We start from the raw sequence: 18,452 nt of genomic DNA on the forward strand, positions 1-18,452 counted from the left end.
GTATATTATATTAGTGCAACCAAACGCAACAACTGGACATTTTGATGTTGAGAAACCGTTTTAATAAACTTTCTGAGTTGCTACCACGTTAGAACCAATGGGGAATAACACCACTTCTGTTGCCCAAATGCGCGCGCAGGCTATTTGATCACGTGAGCTGTAAAAGGGTCTATTGCATATGCATTTCTATGAGTTTCCCTTTCAGATGCAATATTTATGGAAAGAGATTATTTAAATGATTCACATAACATGATTTACTAATGTTTGTGCTTGTGATATTACTGGTATTTGCTCCATTATTTAACGGCCAAATTTTGCACTTGAAATTGCTGCAATTGTTGCTGTTAGGAGAGGCATTGTAGAGATCAGACAGCGCATGATACAAGGCAGAGGATTTTTTTCCACCCACATCAGTTTATTTGGAATGCCAGAGGAACATATTTTTTTTTTAAATATTGTTTGCCAAACCATGTTATTTCTTTTGCTGGAGGAAATAAAAGAGGTGTGTTTCAAAACTTCTTGTAAATTTTTTGTCCTCCAGTTATTTTCCGTGTACTATGGCTGCATTATCTGGGATTTCACACCATGAATTTTCCGCTGCCTGTGGTGCTGAACTCAAGCACATCAGGCGTTAGCAGATCACCGGCACCTTATCAGCTCTGCTTATCTCCGACCCTGAACTAATTTGCCCTGCTCTTAATAGATTGGTTGCATTGGTTGATATGGAAATCATCTTTTTGTGCCTGTGTTATTTAATTAGCATCTTTTTAGTAAATAATCAGCAGATAATATCACTCCCATCTGCGCTTTTTTAAAATTGTGCTCTCACGCTAATTTACCCCTTTTAGTAAATCTGGCCATATAACTAATTTTTGTTTGTTTATAAAAAATTGATGTTGCTCAATAATTTGCATCTGTGTTTGTGTACTGGAATACTTGTTTCTAGCAAATAATCGCAAATTCTTACTGATCTCTAAAACAGTGGTTCTCAAACTTTTCGGCGTGCAATCCCCCTTGCGTTCACTCTCAGAAATAAAGGTAGAAATGCTGTTACCTTTGAAATGGGTCCTAATATGTAAAATTTTGGTACAAATATGCACCTTTGAGATACCAATATGCAAAAGTGTACTTTTAGAATAAAAACCATCGTCACCATCTCACACCACCCAGTTTGAGAACCACTGCTCTGACAGAACATATGTAAGTACACACATGTTGGTATGAATACAGTAGTCAGCATTAGCAATCCATGCATCTGTAGTTACCGGTGATGGTGTAAGGATAATAATTCCATGCTTTCTCCGTCACATAGAAGATTTTGGGCACCACAGCTCTGGCCCAGCTGGGCAGCTTGCTGAAAGAGAGGAAAGAGATACACAAGGAGTGAGAACATAGAGTACCAGCTGATTTTGTGAGTGCCAAACAGCCCGTCCCTATGACTGCAATAAACGCTGTAATGATAGACTAAACGCCGCAGAGAGGAACAGTAATGGTCACTTAGGGAAGGAAGATGCTCTTTTGCTCTGATCTGAGATCAGGTTCTTTGAATCGTTGCCAAAACGCAATCTATTTAAGAGCAGCTGTGAAAACGGTCTTCAATCAGTCGATCAGCTCTAATAAATAGACAGTCGTGTGAATGGTGTGGATCTGGACAGACAGCTACTTTGATTATTAATAACAGGAAGCATCTGTCACTGATCTTTAAACTTTAAATGGTTTATGTACCAAATGCAGCGGCTGTGCATAAGTTACAACTTAGCATAATTTCGAGGGGCACTAAGTATGACAATAATACTCACTTTTATTTGAAGAGAGAGAGGATTATGTGAATGAATTACTGTGTACTGTCTGTGTACAATTTAGGCTGCTACTGGATTATTGAAGGTAAAGACAATGTTAGGGAGTAGTTAACTACAAAGATCACAAACTCAAATTGTTTATTCCTGCCATCTATTGTTCGGTCACACATCTTTGCGAAGATCGTCTAATAATTACGTAACAAAAGTGTAGGGGTAGTCACTCATATTATAATGTCCGTGATGGAGCGGCATGACAGCACAATCTGACGATGTACAGATCAATTGTCCATGGCCATATTTGTCCAAGTTCATGTCTCTTAAAGAAACATACAAACAGTGAAGCTTACACAAGAAATCCAAATATAACTTAGGCCTATATTATACTCCGTATTCGAATTGAGGGGGTCTGGGGGGTCCTGGACCTGCTATAAGCCTTGAGGGTTTTATTAAAATAATAAATGAATTTAAAATTCTCATGTTGCGCTGTTATTTGTCCCAATTTCGCAATAAACTAATTCAAATGATTTCTGTCTGAAATAAATATAAACTCACAAGTGCGCCTCCCGCTGTTTTCTGAAGGAATTGACAGACGAGTTAAAGAGTAACTAAACCCCTGGTCAGAGCCTGACTCCACCCACTGGCAATATTTGAAAAATGCAAGAAAAGTGGGCAGATCCCAACAGAGATAGAGGGGACGAACTTAGTGTGTGGTGAGATCGTAACAAGGGCGTGGTGAGCTTGAAACTGCTTACGTCACGAGTCATTTCTTGGACCCAACATCCAATAGGAAAATTCAACTGCAATAGCCACCGTTCAACCTGAAGAGGGCAGCACTCAGACGTTTTTACACCATATATTGCAGTATTGAAACACTTTATATCTAAATGTCAAAAAAGTTACTAAAATCAATGAACAGCACTAATAAAGCATCATTCTTACAGATCATTAACTAAAAAAAGTTGGTTTAGGGTCTAGTTACTCTTTAATGACTCTGTCTGTGTGTGGATGATTTTCACCTCAGTGACGGTAGGGATATTTAGTAATCTTTAGGGTTAGGGTTTTTTTATTTTTATTATTCTCAAACTATTATTTCATAACAGTGGCGAGGCTACACACTCAAATTGACAGCTGGTCCACCAAGTCAAAAGAAACACAAAATATTTTATTGGGAAAGCAGAAGAAATCACGCATAAATGATAATAAATTATAGTCTCTTTAATACTAATCGCTCAAATACACATCATTCAGAAATAAATCAAACTATTTATAGAAAGTTAACTTTTGCATGTGTTTTTTAAACCTTGTAAATGTTAACATGCAAGCGATTTTAAACAATTTGAGCGCAAGATGTTAAAGTGAGCTGTTGTGTGTGCGCACAGACAATGACGCGTACATGCAAACACAAAATTATCTCAAAATACCACAGTCTTGGCACCTATTCTCATAAAAACATTCAGTTATGTCTTAAAGTGAGTGCAAACAGTTCAGAAAGAAGTCAAATCTTTGTGTTGGTCTGAAAGTAGCAGTTCTTATCCGCTTATGTTTCTGTCATTTATATTAATTTATACAACAGTTCTTTCTGGTTCTCGAATCTGATTGGCTAAGAGCTATACAATATTCTACTGATAAAGGCACAGTAACCGCTTCACCTTTCATATCATTCTGCCACCTAGTGAATGGAGGTCCTTTAAACAGGCTCATCTCTGAATGGAAAAACTGCACGCACACATGGACAAACACAGACGCGCTGTTTTTAAACACTCTCCGTGGGTCTCATTAGTTTACTAGCTCGTAAATCAGTCTGTGAATCCCAATCGGAAGTTATTATTCCGTCAAAGATCCGCGCTCTTGGATGTTACGTTAAACTTAATGGGAGTAATGTCTTGTCACATCGTGTGGATGATTAACACTTGGAAAGAGGAATGTAAACTATTTTTTCCTGGACCGATATCTCTTCTCACAACGCGAAAACACCGTGGAACTGCAGGTAAGCACCGCAGCTTTTAAATGTGGACATTGATCATTTATTTAATCGTGACATGACTATTAAAACATGTTATGAGATATCACCACTGGTATATTTATAAGCAGCATGCAAAAAACATCTCTCTGACACTTATAAAAAACAGTTTTATATAGTACTGACCAGAACAAAGTCTAATAATAATCGAGTGCTCGTATCGCGTTAAGATTAAATGGGAAAGCAATAGTAACATTATATAAGTATAGTTTTATTAACTTTTACCTCGCGCCAAAACAATAACAACACAATATGAATAAGAAACAAAGTAATAGTTTCATTATGACACCAAATACTGCTGATTTGATCTCATTTTTGACCATCAAACACAGACAGGGCCAACATGAGAGCCAGGGAATCCCTGTCAGAGATGTAGCCCAGAGAGGGCGGTGGTCAGCGGGGCGAGTGAACACTGACGTCCGCTCATGCTCTGGTTCTCGTACCGAATCTTGCTAAGCAAACGTTCAAACAGGCGCTATCTTTACTAATCGACTGCAGATTTAGATATAATACAAATATATTCTCGACTATAATCTTAAAACTACACTTTGTGACCAAGAAACGGTAATATAAAGAAATGGCTATTCCGTCCATTGAGTTATTATGAGATTCAAAGCAGCCGAAAGTGCTACCTGTCATGCTTGCCGCCCTTAAATCCGTGGCGGAAGAAAGTAGTTCCCAAACAAAGAGGCTTTTAAAATAACTCCGTTGTTGTTTTCTAGTTTTCTTTTTTCAAACGTATGCCGTCGAACTGTTGTATAAAAGCAATATCGCTCTCGGAGTCTTGTGATATAGCTCTATATCACACGATATAGAGCCTACGGCCTCGTGCCTCTGGCCTAATCACAGCCGTGATGATATAGAGCTATATCACACTCCTACTCGAGCGATATTGCTTAATTAACAACAGCAAACAAAGAAAATCACTTCTGTATCTTTAAAAAGATTAATTATATTTGATTTATATAATAAAGAAGACAGTGTTAATGTTTATTTGATTCTATTTATACCTAAATACTACTGTTAGATCTTAATTTATTTGTAACTTTGTTCTTTTCTATTTTTATATGCTCATCATTTCTTAATTAGTTCTTATTTTATTTTCCAAGCCCCAGTTTTGCTGATCTGAAAATTATTCGATCTATGATTTAAAAAACGCAATGTAATCCATTTAACCAATACTATAGTAATGGGGGGGGGGTTACCCTGTAAGCTTTGACATAATTCGAACACTGATTATACTTCTTATACATTTTCTAAATGCGTTGTATCAGGATCCACCCATCTCTGTGTCATTATTGAAACAACATATTTTATGTTACTTTTAACACAACTTATGTTTTATTTTAACACAAAATCAACAGAAAATGACACATAATGTGTTAAAATTACACATAATGTGTAAAAGCTTAACACAAAAAAATGTGTAAGAAATTAACACATCCTTTCTAAGAGTATACTTTAGTTTGTTTATAATAATTATTAATAAAGAGCTGAAATAAAAGTGTTTTTAAGTCACTTAAAATGTTTTCTGCTTCCTATTGTTTTCTTTTTTTATGCCTATTCATTGTCAATTTTGCAGACGGTCAGTTTGACATAGATGTGTGAGTATTGTGTAGTTAATAAATTTAAACAATCCTGAAATCAAAATTAACATTGTTTTAAACCCCACATTTTTTTCTTAAAAAAATTCATAAGAAATTATATTCAGTTATTTGTAATATAATGTCATTAAAAGGATAGTTTGGCCAAAAATGATATTAAACCCATGATTTACTCACCCCCAAGCTGTCAGAGTTGCATATGTCCATCGTTTTTCAGACAAACACATTTTCGGATATTTTAGAAAATGTTTTAGATCGTTCAGTTGATTAAATGTAATGTTACGGGGTCCACCCATAGTCCACGACCTTCAAGTCCAAAAAAAGTGCGTCCATCCTTCACAAATTAAATCCAAACGGCTCCAGGATGATAAACAAAGGTCTTCCGAGGGTAATCCGTGCGGTGTTGTTGTAGAAATATCCATATTTAAAACTTTATTAACGAAAATAAATACCTTCCGGTAGCGCCGCCATCTTAGACTCCTCTGTATTCAGGAGAGAGTATTAGCGTAGTGTACGCACTTTTCTTAGTGACGTATGACAAATTCGGAGGGCGGGGGCACAGAGCAGCAGCAGAGTAGCCTCCGTAGGCTGCGTAAGCTCTCATCCTGAATGCGGACGTGACTAAGATGGCGGCGCTACCGGAAGGTATTTATTTTCGCTAATAAAGTTTTAAATATGGATATTTCTACAACAACACCGCACGGATTACCCTCAGAAGACCTTTGTTTATCATCCTGGAGGATAGACGCACTTTTTTTGGACTTGAAGGTCGTGGACCCCGTAACATTAAATTTAATCAACTGAAAGATCTTAAACATTTTCTAAAATATCCGAAAATGTGTTTGTCTGAAAAACGATGGACATATGCAACTCGGACAGCTTGAGGGTGAGTAAATCATGGATTTAATATCATTTTGGCCGAACTATCCCTTTAATGTAAAAAGAAGTTTTAATGTAGCTAACTACTTTCAGATTGGTAACTTGGCTGTTGTTTAACTACTTTTACTGATAAGTAGCTAACTACAGTTTCAAAGTAGCTTCCACAAAACTCTGTAAACATCATTAATGCGACTATGCATTATTTCACTGAGAGCTTATGACCTGGTAGCTATGTAATGCTTTAAGAAAGCTGCAACCAAATTAACTTTTTACAACCAAACTCAAAACATAAAACTGCACTGCGCAAAATCAACCAATTTTTGCTGGGTAGATGAGATTGTGAAGCTAATAAAATCTGTTGTGTCCTAAGCAGATGCGGATCGGATCAAACTGGGATCAGAGCCAGCAACATTTTTATGCAGACCTAGCAGATTTTGTTGCCATATGACTTGGCACATCTGTGATGTAAATCTAGGGGACAATTTTTCATCCAAAGGGCTTTTAAAATGCAAATGGCTCTTCGGATGAGCCTGTGCTTGGATGTCCATAAAACCTTTACATTTGATTCGATTGCATAAAATCAGCTGGATTTCTTTGTTGCCAGACGCTTAAAAATCTATAAACCTACTTTTTTGAAATAAAGTTCTCTCTTGGTTTTCAGATTTATCTGTTCCTGAAGAAAAGTTACAGATCACAGGGACACATACGCATGCATGTAAGCAAAGGCAGGTGGCCCGTGGGCGAAAACGCAGGTACAGCTTCCCACAGTCGAATCTTAAATTATACAGCACAAAAGCTGGAGCTCAGCCTTCTCCCGTCCCACGCACGCACACACACACTCGTTTTCTCCGTTTCTTCAGTCTTTCTTTAATTCTCTCAATTTCCATGTATGCATATTCATCCTTTATTCTCATGTCTTTCATCTTTTGTAAGTCTTTATTTATCTCCAATAATCGCAAATTCGCATGAGATGGAGGATGAATGTCTATTTTTATTGGAGTACGTTCAACAAAAGCAGAACAAGAGAAAATCACATGACATGCAGTCAGGAGTTATAACCACAATATTGTTTCATTTGTCTGACAGGTGGATGTGATCAATCTGACTGATTTCACCGCCAAATGAATATGAACATCAGGAGTTTCCTTTTCATTTTGAAACCCACTTAGACAGGTATAATACGTCTCAGGACCCACCAATGGATCCCAACCCTTCACATATCCAGACAACACACGTTATATCCACTTAACTTTTATTGTGGCTTTTTATAGGATGCTTTGATGGTCAATTACAGTGCTAAAAATAATCCTACAGGTGTACTGGGTTGAAGTGATGTCATGGCCACCTAAAGTAACAGCCAATCACGAGCCTCAAAGGTCATGGAAAGTTACCCTCGTATAAGCTCAATATATCCACAGAAAACACCCGACCAGACTTCAGTCCATTGATTTATCTGTGCCCAAAATGGACAGAGCCCTAGGGGAGGGACGGTGTCCCGTGAAGTTGTTTTCTGGCTATTTTTGGGAGAGTGTTTGGGTCTCTGGTCATGTCCTTAATTATCCTTGCTAAACGACCACACTTTCTGTGAGAGTAAACTGAGGATCTGTGGTGCACTGGTTTGACTTTAAGATGTTTTATCAATATACTGAAAGAAAACAGGATATTCGGTCAGATGCAAATGTATGGTGGGATATGATTTTATCAATTTGGAGTTTTTTATATCCATAAAAGTTTGATTTTAATAAATGATTAGTATTTAGTAAAAGCAGTCGTGCTATAAAGTCAGGAAGAGCATGAAATGGATGCAGATGTGACAATATATGTAAACAAATATAAACAGAATATGGCTGAGTGCAGATGTACACTAACCTAAAGGATTATAAGGAACACCTGTTCAATTTCTTATTAATGCAATTATCTAATCAACCAATCACATGGCAGTTGCTTCAATGCATTTAGGGGTGTGGTCCTGGTCAAGACACAGAAAGGTGATTTAAGCAATTTTGAGCGTGGCATGGTTGTTGGTGCCATAAGGTCTGGGTATTTCACAATCTGCTCAGTTACTGGGATTTTCATGCACAACCATTTCTAGGGTTTAAAAAAGAATGGTGTGAAAAGGGAAAAACATTCAGTATGCGGCAGTCCTGTAGGTGAAAATGCCTTGTTGATGCTAGAGGTCAGAGGAGAATGGGCCGACTGATTCAAGCTGATAGAAGAGCAACTTTGACTGAAATAACCACTCGTTACAACCGAGGTATGCAGCAAAGCATTTGTGAAGCCACAACAGGCACAATCTTGAGGCGGATGGGCTACAACAGCACAATTTCCACAAGCTCACCAAAATTGCACATTTGAAGACTGGAAAAATGTTGCCTGGTCTGATGAGTCGTGATTTCTGTTGAGACATTCAGATGGTAGAGTCAGAATTTGGCGTAAACAGAATGAGAACATGGATCCATCATGCCTTGTTACCACTGTGCAGGCTGGTGGTGGTGGTGTAATGGTGTGGGGTTGTTTTCTTGGCACACTTTAGGCCCCTTAGTGCCAATTGGGCATCGTTTAAATGCCACGGCCCACCTGAGCATTGTTTCTGACCATGTCCATCCCTTTATGACCACCATGTACCCATCCTCCGATGGCTACTTCTGCACCATCTCACAAAGCTCGAATCATTTCAAATCAGTTTCTTGAACATGGCAATGAGTTCACTGTACTAAAATGGCCCCCATAGTCACCAGATCTCAACCCAATAGAGCATCTTTGGGATGTGGTGGAACGGGAGCTTCGTGCTCTGGATGTGCATCCCACAAATCTCCATCAACTGCAAGATGCTATCCTATCAATATGAGTCAACATTTCTAAAGAATGCTTTCAGCACCTTGTTGAACCAATGCCACGTAGAATTAAGGCAGTTTTGAAGGCTAAAGAAGGTCAAACACAGTATTAGTATGGTGTTCCTAATAATCCTTTAGAGAGCGACCTGAAGTGCATTCAAGAACACATTTACATTTTATCAATACAGCATGTGCAGGTCCCAACTTGAACCCCTGACCTTGCAACTGCCGATGGGACGCTCTACCAATTCAGTTAAACGTAAGAGCCAGAAGAAGAGGAAGATAGGATTCAATTCATTTCTGAAGGTTAAGACAGCTTGACAGAACATTTGCAAACTGTTTATTTACAGTCTGATGGATATTGCTCTTAAAAATGGCATAGACTCGCAAAAATTATCAGCTGCAAACAAGATATGATTTCTAACTTCTGCCAAAATACCTGTATGTAAACGCAGGTGAAAAGCTAATCATGCTGTAAATATTGTAAAAATAAGTCATGTCAAAAAATCTGTACTTATTAGGGGAGAGCGGGGTAAGTTGTCACATGGGTAAGTTGTCACATTGTTCATAACTCCAACACTAGAGGCTCTATCTCAAAAATCAAATGGCCACTTTGTGTGATGACGATTCCTATAGTCAACTTCTTGTTTACATTTAGTCAAGATCTGATGTTAGCACAATTTTCTTATTTTTCGGCTTAAAGAGTAAAACATTTTATGCAATGTAACTTTGTTAGGTATTAATGTTAAAAATTAATGCTAACCCTGAGATGTATCCAACATTAGCACACATGTTAGTTTGGGGCAAGTTGTCTCAATGACTTTGGGGCAAGTCGTCACATGCTTTACACACTGGAAATAGTTAACCCCGGTTTAATGGAATCCTGGGTTTTCTGTTTCACGTTTTACACTGTTCATACTTAACCAGGGGTTAAGAGATAGCCCTGGGTATTTATAGGCTGTGTCCCAATTCAAAGGCTGCGACCTTCTAAGGACGTATTTTAAGACCGATTGGGTCACAGCATCGCGACTTGAGGCTAGTAAGTCCGTCCCAATTCAAAGAAGGCTTAGAATGAAGCCTCAAATGCTGGGTTAACCCCTCAAAAGCAGGGCTAGCAGGGTTTAATAACCCTGGGTTAATTTCAGGGATAACCCCCCTTCTCAGTAAACATTAGACAGTGTGAAAAGTGTGACAACTTGCCCCACTCTCTACTACTTACTAATGGACAAAATTTTATATAACTCACTAATTTCTTCCATGCGGTGTTTACAGTACGATGTAGTGAAAAGTTATGTTTACTACTTTAAAACTCTACTTTGAGCGTGAATGATTTAAAATGTTAAAGCAACACTGTGTAGTTTCCATGTAAAAATGACTTACAGCTCCCCCATGTGGTTGAAAAGTGCAACAGTGCCTGGTATCAGACACTCTCTTCTGCAGGCAGGGGGAGGGGCGGGGCTGTGTTTCCTACCCTCCACCGCCACGTTCAGAGTGTGCTTGTAGCAGCTAGGAGGCTGCTCAGGTTGCAGCAACAGTACAGTTTGTCCAGTTAAAAGTTGTTCTATCACTGAAATAATTTTAGAGACATTATTTAAAGGTAAAAAACCTACATAGTGTTGCTTTAAGTCAATGCAATGACATCCTGCTGCGCGATTTGCGTGAATGCTGCAGTGCAAATTGAGAGTTTCGGGTGGCTGATGCATGTTATGAGTTAAAAAAATTGGAACTTTGGCAGAAAGTTTGCATGCAAATTTCACATGCAAATGCAGCAAGTTTCACGAGCGAATGCTGCAAAGTTCACTGTGCGAATGAAGTAAAAACATCCTCTAGTTAAACAAAGACAAAACGTGAAGTCATTGGAAATAAAGATGAAACCCTCAAGGTTAACACACAGACTCTAGGGGTCTAAAGACACAAAATAAAGTCAGAAATATGGGTGTAATCTTAGAGTCTGACCTTAATTTCAGTAGTCATGTGAAATAAGCAAATAAGCTCACTACCATCTCAGAAATCTTGCCAGAAGACAGAACTTCGAGAAATTGTTTATGCTTTTACAATGTGGATTATTGCAATGGACTCCTTACTGGGATCCCAAAAAGACCATTAGACAGCTGCAGCTCATACAGAACACAGCTGCTGCCAAAACTCTGACCAAAACCAAATCATCTCCAGTCCTCAGGTCCTTACCATGGCTTCCCAGTTACTGTACATTTAGAATAGATTTTAAATTATTATTACTTGTTTATCCACCTTATTTTCGAATGTGGAAATAAGCAATGTGACGTATTTCCCTTCTTTGTGCTAGATGTACGTTTCAATATCCAGCCGGTAGAAAACAGTGTAGTTGGAAAACGCATAAAACATGATTAAAAACAGTTATGGTAAATATTTACTACATCTGAAATTAAGAAGTGGCCTGTTATATCATATAAAGATATATTCAATCATTTTGTGTTGTTGCTCGGGGGTGACGGTTCTTCAATGCGCAAATATTAAAGGTGACATAGAATGATTGAACGGGGTATTTATCCTTGTTCTGTGATGTGACATGTAGACAAAAAAGTTTTTGTTTGGGTCTGTAATGCCTTAGAAGCTTCCTAAAAACCTCTCTCAGATAGCTCTATTAGGGTGGGGGATTTTAAACAAGTGGTTTTGCACCTATTTGGCTCCCCCTACTGGCTTAACTTACAATCTCATTACTGATTGGTTGACTTTGCTGCCACTCAAAAAAGTAGCCAATTATTTTAAAGTGGAGGGGCAGGGAGATGCCTGTGATGTCATAAGCATCAGTTTTTCAGATTGGGCCGTTTTCTGGCTGACATTTCTAAAAGAGGAATTTCTATGAGACCGAAATGTTTAGCATGTCTAGAACTTTTTGTATGTTTGTGAATCTTGGTATACTACCATTATTCAACAAAGACAAGGTAAAAATGGTTTATCATTCTCTGTCCCCTTTAAACACAGAGACACACCAGTATCTTTATAATGGGAAAGTCAATCGAGTGTTTGTACATGGAATTTACCAAGACTTCGTGTCTTTAACTTTTCAGGCATACGTTTAAAATCTCACAACTGTCCGTCTGGTGTGAAGTTTATTTAAACTGCAAATTTTTAATCGGCTTGTTTGAGTTTTTATGGTGACACATTAAGCTTCACGTGATCCGACAGCAGCAGTAACTTATGCTTCTCATTCAACAAATTGTAAGTTATTTAAACAAACCATAATAAACATATTAAACTACTATCACATGTTTTCAGTATTGTTTTCATTTTATGAAAATATTATTATGCAGTAGATAAGACATGAGCTGATTATTTGCTTTTTTCATTTAAAACATAACAAAAGTACGCCCAAACACATTAAGAACTATTATAAAAATTAACTAATAAGCAGTTTATGTTGTATATATTCTGTACTGTAATCGCATTTTTGTAATAATATATTAAGCAGAATAAATAAACCAGCTAAATAATATTTTTATCAGCATAATAATAGTCGTTAATGAACAATAATTGTACGTATTGTTTACTGGCAGTTTCTATAAAAGGTTTTACTGGATGGATGTGTGGATACGTTACAGATAATGGCATTCGGCTCTTGTGCGTGTATTATGATTAAAACAAATGTTTTGTAGAGATTGTGTTTGTATCAGCTATTATGGCAACCCCTAAATGACAAATTATGCCGGTCTTCCTGGATTTCATAATAAACATTAAAAAGCCAGTCAAAATGGCACGATCGTGTCCCTTGCAATACGAGTACCATTAGCTGTAGGTGGACTATAAAACAGCAAATAATTCATAATCTTTGTTGTTATTTCGCCATTGTTTTTTGGTTATACTCGCACATGCCTATAGACTTAACTAACACATGGGCATGATGTCACTATGATCACAGATTCACGTTTAAGAAGAGACGACAAGGCATCATTATTAAAAACTTGCATGTCTTTTAAAGTTTGTGCTTACAGACCCCTCAATAGTGTTGTTGTGTAAACATGACAGCCAATCAGGCCAAACTTTAACGTTAACTGTTGAAATCGTTGTCGTGTATACGGCCACTAAATGCCATGGTAAAGACAAAAAGTTGTCAGTCAACAGTTTTTTTTCCTTTCAAGTAGGCGCATATGCATAGTGAACCAAAGTGTAACTATAACATAAGTGATGGTCTTTCAATGTGTCAGATATTTGACTTTTTTTTTCAAAAGAACTGAAAGCAGCTATACTCACTTGTTAAGATAAATGCGTTTCTCTGTGAACTGACCCGAGCCGTAAGTGGGGTCTTCATAGGGTTTGTTCTGGACCACCTCCACACCCTCTCCTCTCTCGCTCTGCTCGTGACTGTGCTTGCTGATCATGTACAGCTGACCGATCCTGTACTAGAGACAAAAAACAAATCAGAGTCAAAACTTTTTTATATAACAGAGAAAATTTACATATCAGTTAAGGCCCATTGACAGATGTTTCTCCAGTTCCTGAGTCACTCCCTCCTAAAGAGAAAAGTTGAGACTATGACATCATGGTGAGTCTGGTCTTTTTCCAACCCAAGGGTCCCTCTTTCATAAAAATTATTTGGCCCGCCCTGCTCCACTGTATCTATTTATACAACTCACACTCGTGACCATTAAAAAGACATAACAGGCATGGTAATGTAAATGAAAACAGGCATTATTTCAGTGTAAAAGTGCTTGAAAATAAGTGCCATTAGATTACATCACTTTGCAAACTGGAAAAAACATACGCTTATGAACCATAGAAATCAGCATGGTCATATTAAAGGTGCCGTGTGTAAATTTTAGCGGCATCTACTGGTGAGGTTGCGAATTACAACCAATGGCTCAGTTCACTGCTCACCCCTCTCTTTTGAAATACACAGAGAAGCTACGGTAGCCACCATCGGACAAACATGTCATCTTCGGAGACAACTAAGTTAAAAATGTTTGTCCGTTAAGGGCTTCGGTAGAAACATGGTGGCACAAAATGGCGACTTCCATGTAAGGGGACCCTCGGTATGTAGATAAAAAAAACGTCTCATTCTAAGGTAATAAAAACATAACGGTTCATTATGTAAAGTCTTTATACACCCCTGGAAATATAGTTTTGTATATTACTTTGCATTTCTGTCAAGACATCCTTCTAAAAATTACACACTGCACCTTTAATTTTAAGACATGATAATGATAAAAATTTACAAAGCAGGGTTTGTATTATCTATTCACAAGTTCCCAACCTTAATTTCTCCCGCACGTCATCTTCACTTTTATTTCTCTGTTTTGTTGTTGTGGATGGTAGTGCGAGCTGCTTGGCGCTTTCGTGATATAAGGTCAAAGGTTTGGGGATATCACGCAAGTTACGTTGCCATATAGGCCTACGACAGGGGTCTTTAACTATTGTTCTTCGGGAGCCAGACTCTTTTTTTATAGCTTAACTATGAACATTGCACAATAAAGTGCAGGTGTAAATCATCAACACATGTATTTTTGTAAAGCACTAACTGCAATGCAAAGCTCTTGTGTTTATAACTGTTTAACTTTCATAAATTGTTACATTTCAAGTATTCACAATATATAGTCAGTCTTTTCCTAATTACTTAAATTGCACTTTCTGTTTTCTTTGTTAATATTTTAAAGATATATAGGCTAAAACGCCTTTCTATTGTTCACTACATTCGGACACGACTGTCGGAGTTCACCCCCTAGTGGCAGTCGTATGGAATTTCAGTTTAATCGTAAATCCGTAAACATGGAAGAGAAGCTTATTAAATAGAAAGAGCCTTTAATCTATGAATATATTTATACTTAATAATTTACTTATCAGTAATCTATGTTTTTTAAAGGTTTTTAAAGTGTTATTGATATAATTGAACAAAAAAGGATGAATAATTTTCACCTTGCACACAGTTTTTTGATTGGAAAACACTGAAATACATCACTTCCGGTCGACGTGTCACATGTGGTGTAGTCGCACAAGTTTATTTTTTAATCCAATATTTAAGCACCCGCAGATGGTTGGCACCCCACGCAGCCCCTTTTTGAATCTTTTTACTGGTTTATCGGCCCTTATTTTTCATTGTACAGTGGAAAGTAATAGTCACGCTAATTTTAAATCAGGCAAAGATGATTGGCGGGCCGGATACAGATGATTGGAGGGGAATGCATTTGCCCAAGGTCCACCAGTTTACTAGCCCTTGTCTACATATTTTAACATTATCAAAGATATATTTAAAGAAGAACATTTTCTGGAAGGCTTTTTGGAACTTTTTTGAAGATCATAAAAAATGCTGGCGGGGAAAGAGTTGAAGACAAAATAAGAAAACATTCATGTTGCGAGCAATTCGATATTAAATATTTGGGAAATATATATTTTCATATTTTTTTAGGGTCTTCAGGGCTTGCAGTCCAACGTCCAGGGGCTATTGCGAATTCCTGTTGGGCTACAAAAATGTATTTCTGCCCTGCACGTAGGGCTATCTTAGAGAGTAAAAAATATTTTAATGTTTTTCCATTCCTCTCAGATTTAGTTATGTAATATGTAATTCGCCGTCGTCTTGTCAGTCATTACTATCCTCACGTAAAAAATTGAACTGTCAGGTAATGAAGTTAAAGCATAATTAAACCCATTATTCCTTTTGTGTTCCCATCTGATATGCGCGCTCCTCAGTATTCGCTTTTCCCGTCTCCCCTCTTCACAAGTACGCGCTTGCTCTTGTGCTCAGCAAAAAAGCTTTTATAAAAAAAAATTTATAAAAAAATTTGTTTTATGAGACTTACATTGTTTTAGCATTTACTTTTTCTCTTTCTTCTTTTAGTAACTTAAAATGTGAGAAGGAATATATATTTGAGTGATTTCTGATCGATTTGATACTATATGAGTAGAGTATGAGCTTTTGATTGTTGTAATAACGAATAGGGGACTAAAATGCTGTGCTAATGCTGCATTTACACCAGCCGCGGTAGAGGCGGCAAGCGCGGGTGATTAACATGTTAAGTCAATGCAAAGACGCGGTTACACGTGGATTATTATCCTGCGGTGCGGAATTGAGCGTTGCCACCGGAAACGCGTGAGTTGAAAAATCTGAACTTCAGCGGATTTCCGCGCTGCTTAACCAATCAGGACCTTGCTGTAGTAGTGACGTGATTACAGGAAGTGAGCAGAATGGCGGAGTCTCAGCAGAGTCACAAAAGCCCCTCCCATGATGCAAATTTCCGCGTGAATTTCTTGAATGACTAGAATTTCACACGCGGCTTTCACGCGAGAATGAAGCGAATGAACTCAAATGTTCAAGCGTCCAACTACGTTTTACCTCAGAGTCTAACATTATTCTAGCCATTTCTTTTTTTCTTCATTTAGTAGGCCAAGTTAACTTAAATATGTGCACGAAAATATTTTTTTAGTGATTTCCATGAAGAGAATATGATGTCAGAGACTTTTGAACAGAGAGCTACGTGACTAACGCTAAACTGATCTGTTAATGAAATGCTTATTTATTTTACATTTCGTTTTTACCTCAGTATAACATCTAGCGATTTCTTATTTCTCTTCCTTCATTTAGTAACTTAAATATGTGAGAACGAAAATATATTTTAGTGATTTCCTATATGAAGAGATGATGTTAGAAGCTTTTAATTGTTGTAAATTTTAATAACGGAGAGGCGGCTACACTGCTGTGGTAAGATCTGTTTTAAGTCTTAAAGTACTTTATATTTTTGATAAAATACAGTGTTATCTCAATACAATGTATGATGTGTTGAGGTATTTTTTATTAAAAATAACCTGTTATAATATATTCATATATTTCAGTAGAAGAATAATTTAATTATAACGTTCTATTTTCTTAAAGAAAACTTTCCTAACTAACCAAAAACAAGCCTTGGAAAGTAACGATCCGGAAAGACTAACGTTAGGGAAACGTTTTGCATGGAAATTAAGGATTTATCATTATTCTACAATAAACGTGATGTATTTTTTCAGGCTACTTATATTCATTTCAGGCTACCAAAAATTGTACCTGAAATTTGAATTTTGAAATTTTGCGAGCCCTGGTCTTTAAGGTTAAAATATGTAGACCAGGGCTAGTAAACTGGTGGCCCCTTGGGCAAATGCAGTCCAGCGCCAGCATTTTTTATTATTTTCACAAAAGTTAAAATCCAGAAAATTTTCTTCTTTAAATATATCAACATGCAATATAACTAATGCAATGTTTTTCATCCTACCTTCATTTGCTCTCGTTTATCACCTCTAAAATATGGGTAAGTTCTTCAAAAATACAACATTTTAAGCAAAAAAATGCATTTTTCGAAGGACTTTTGATAGAGATCAGATTCTGAGTTTGAACCGTTTTCCCTAAGGGAATATTTCTGGGTTTTATAAGTTGGGTAAATTGCCACCTGGTGGATAAGAGCAGAAATACGGATTGACGGAAAAACTCGTTATTGGCAGGGAACAGTTTTCTCTTAATTTACTCGAGTTAACCTGTCAATGGCAGGAAAGAGTTAACAACTCACCCGCAAATCAAGTGACATTTTCTTTACCCTCCCCAACCCGCGGGTTATGAGATGACCCACACATCACTAGTTTATAGCTACTGCTGGTTAGTAGTGCCCCAAACACAGGAACAAATTTCAGCCCAACATATTGCAAGTGGTGATACAAAACTCCTGGATCCTTATAACTACATGTAGTGCAACGCTGCTGTTTGAATGTATGATGACAGCTGCTTATCTGTGTAAACAGAACAGACTGCGAAACCTGCCCAACTCTCAACATCTCAAAACCTGACACACAGGAGAAATGCAGAGATCGGTATCAAGCCAGTACATCTATAAAAGCAACAGATGACCACAGCCCTGCGGCTAATGATGTCGCACTTATATATCGGTTTGTGGTAAGACATGATGTATTTCTTATTTCAAATCTTACAAGCCGAACACACACACACACAAAACTAAAAAAAATAGACAAGAAAAATTTATCTCACTACTTCAACTCTCGAGGGAATGCATCTACATTACAAATAGCTTATTTTAAAGACTGCGTCTCTGCATATTAGCCTTTAAATGCAGTACATAAAATCATAGAAGGAGCGTTTTTGATTCCTCAAAGCACCATTCAAGTCCATGTTTAATTTCTTCTTTAACTTTTTATAGACTAAAGAAAGAACATTAAAGCAACAATAGTTTCGATCAGATGACAAGCGGGAGCGCACACGATTATCATCATGTTTAACAGCGCACCATGTTCACCTTCACCTCGCTCATTCATCAGAGCTTTTCAGAAAAGCGTAGCTCTTTGTTAGATTAATGAGATATTGTCCTTA

The 18,452-nt window shown here is 37.4% G+C and overlaps 1 protein-coding gene across 1 annotated transcript in view; it reads right to left on the minus strand.

Annotated features, from left to right (window-relative positions):
- The window catches only part of pitpnc1a (phosphatidylinositol transfer protein cytoplasmic 1a), a 108,443-nt gene that overhangs the window by 29,225 nt on the left and 60,766 nt on the right, over nt 1-18,452 (minus strand). The window contains exons 2-3 of the mRNA XM_065263219.2: nt 13,367-13,515; nt 1,266-1,354 (exon numbers count right to left, since the gene is read on the minus strand). Coding sequence (XP_065119291.1) covers nt 1,266-1,354; nt 13,367-13,515 — 238 coding nt within the window. The remainder of the gene's footprint in view (nt 1-1,265; nt 1,355-13,366; nt 13,516-18,452) is intronic.

Source organism: Paramisgurnus dabryanus, chromosome 3, assembly GCF_030506205.2.
Source record: "Paramisgurnus dabryanus chromosome 3, PD_genome_1.1, whole genome shotgun sequence".
NCBI classification, from domain to species: domain Eukaryota; kingdom Metazoa; phylum Chordata; class Actinopteri; order Cypriniformes; family Cobitidae; genus Paramisgurnus; species Paramisgurnus dabryanus.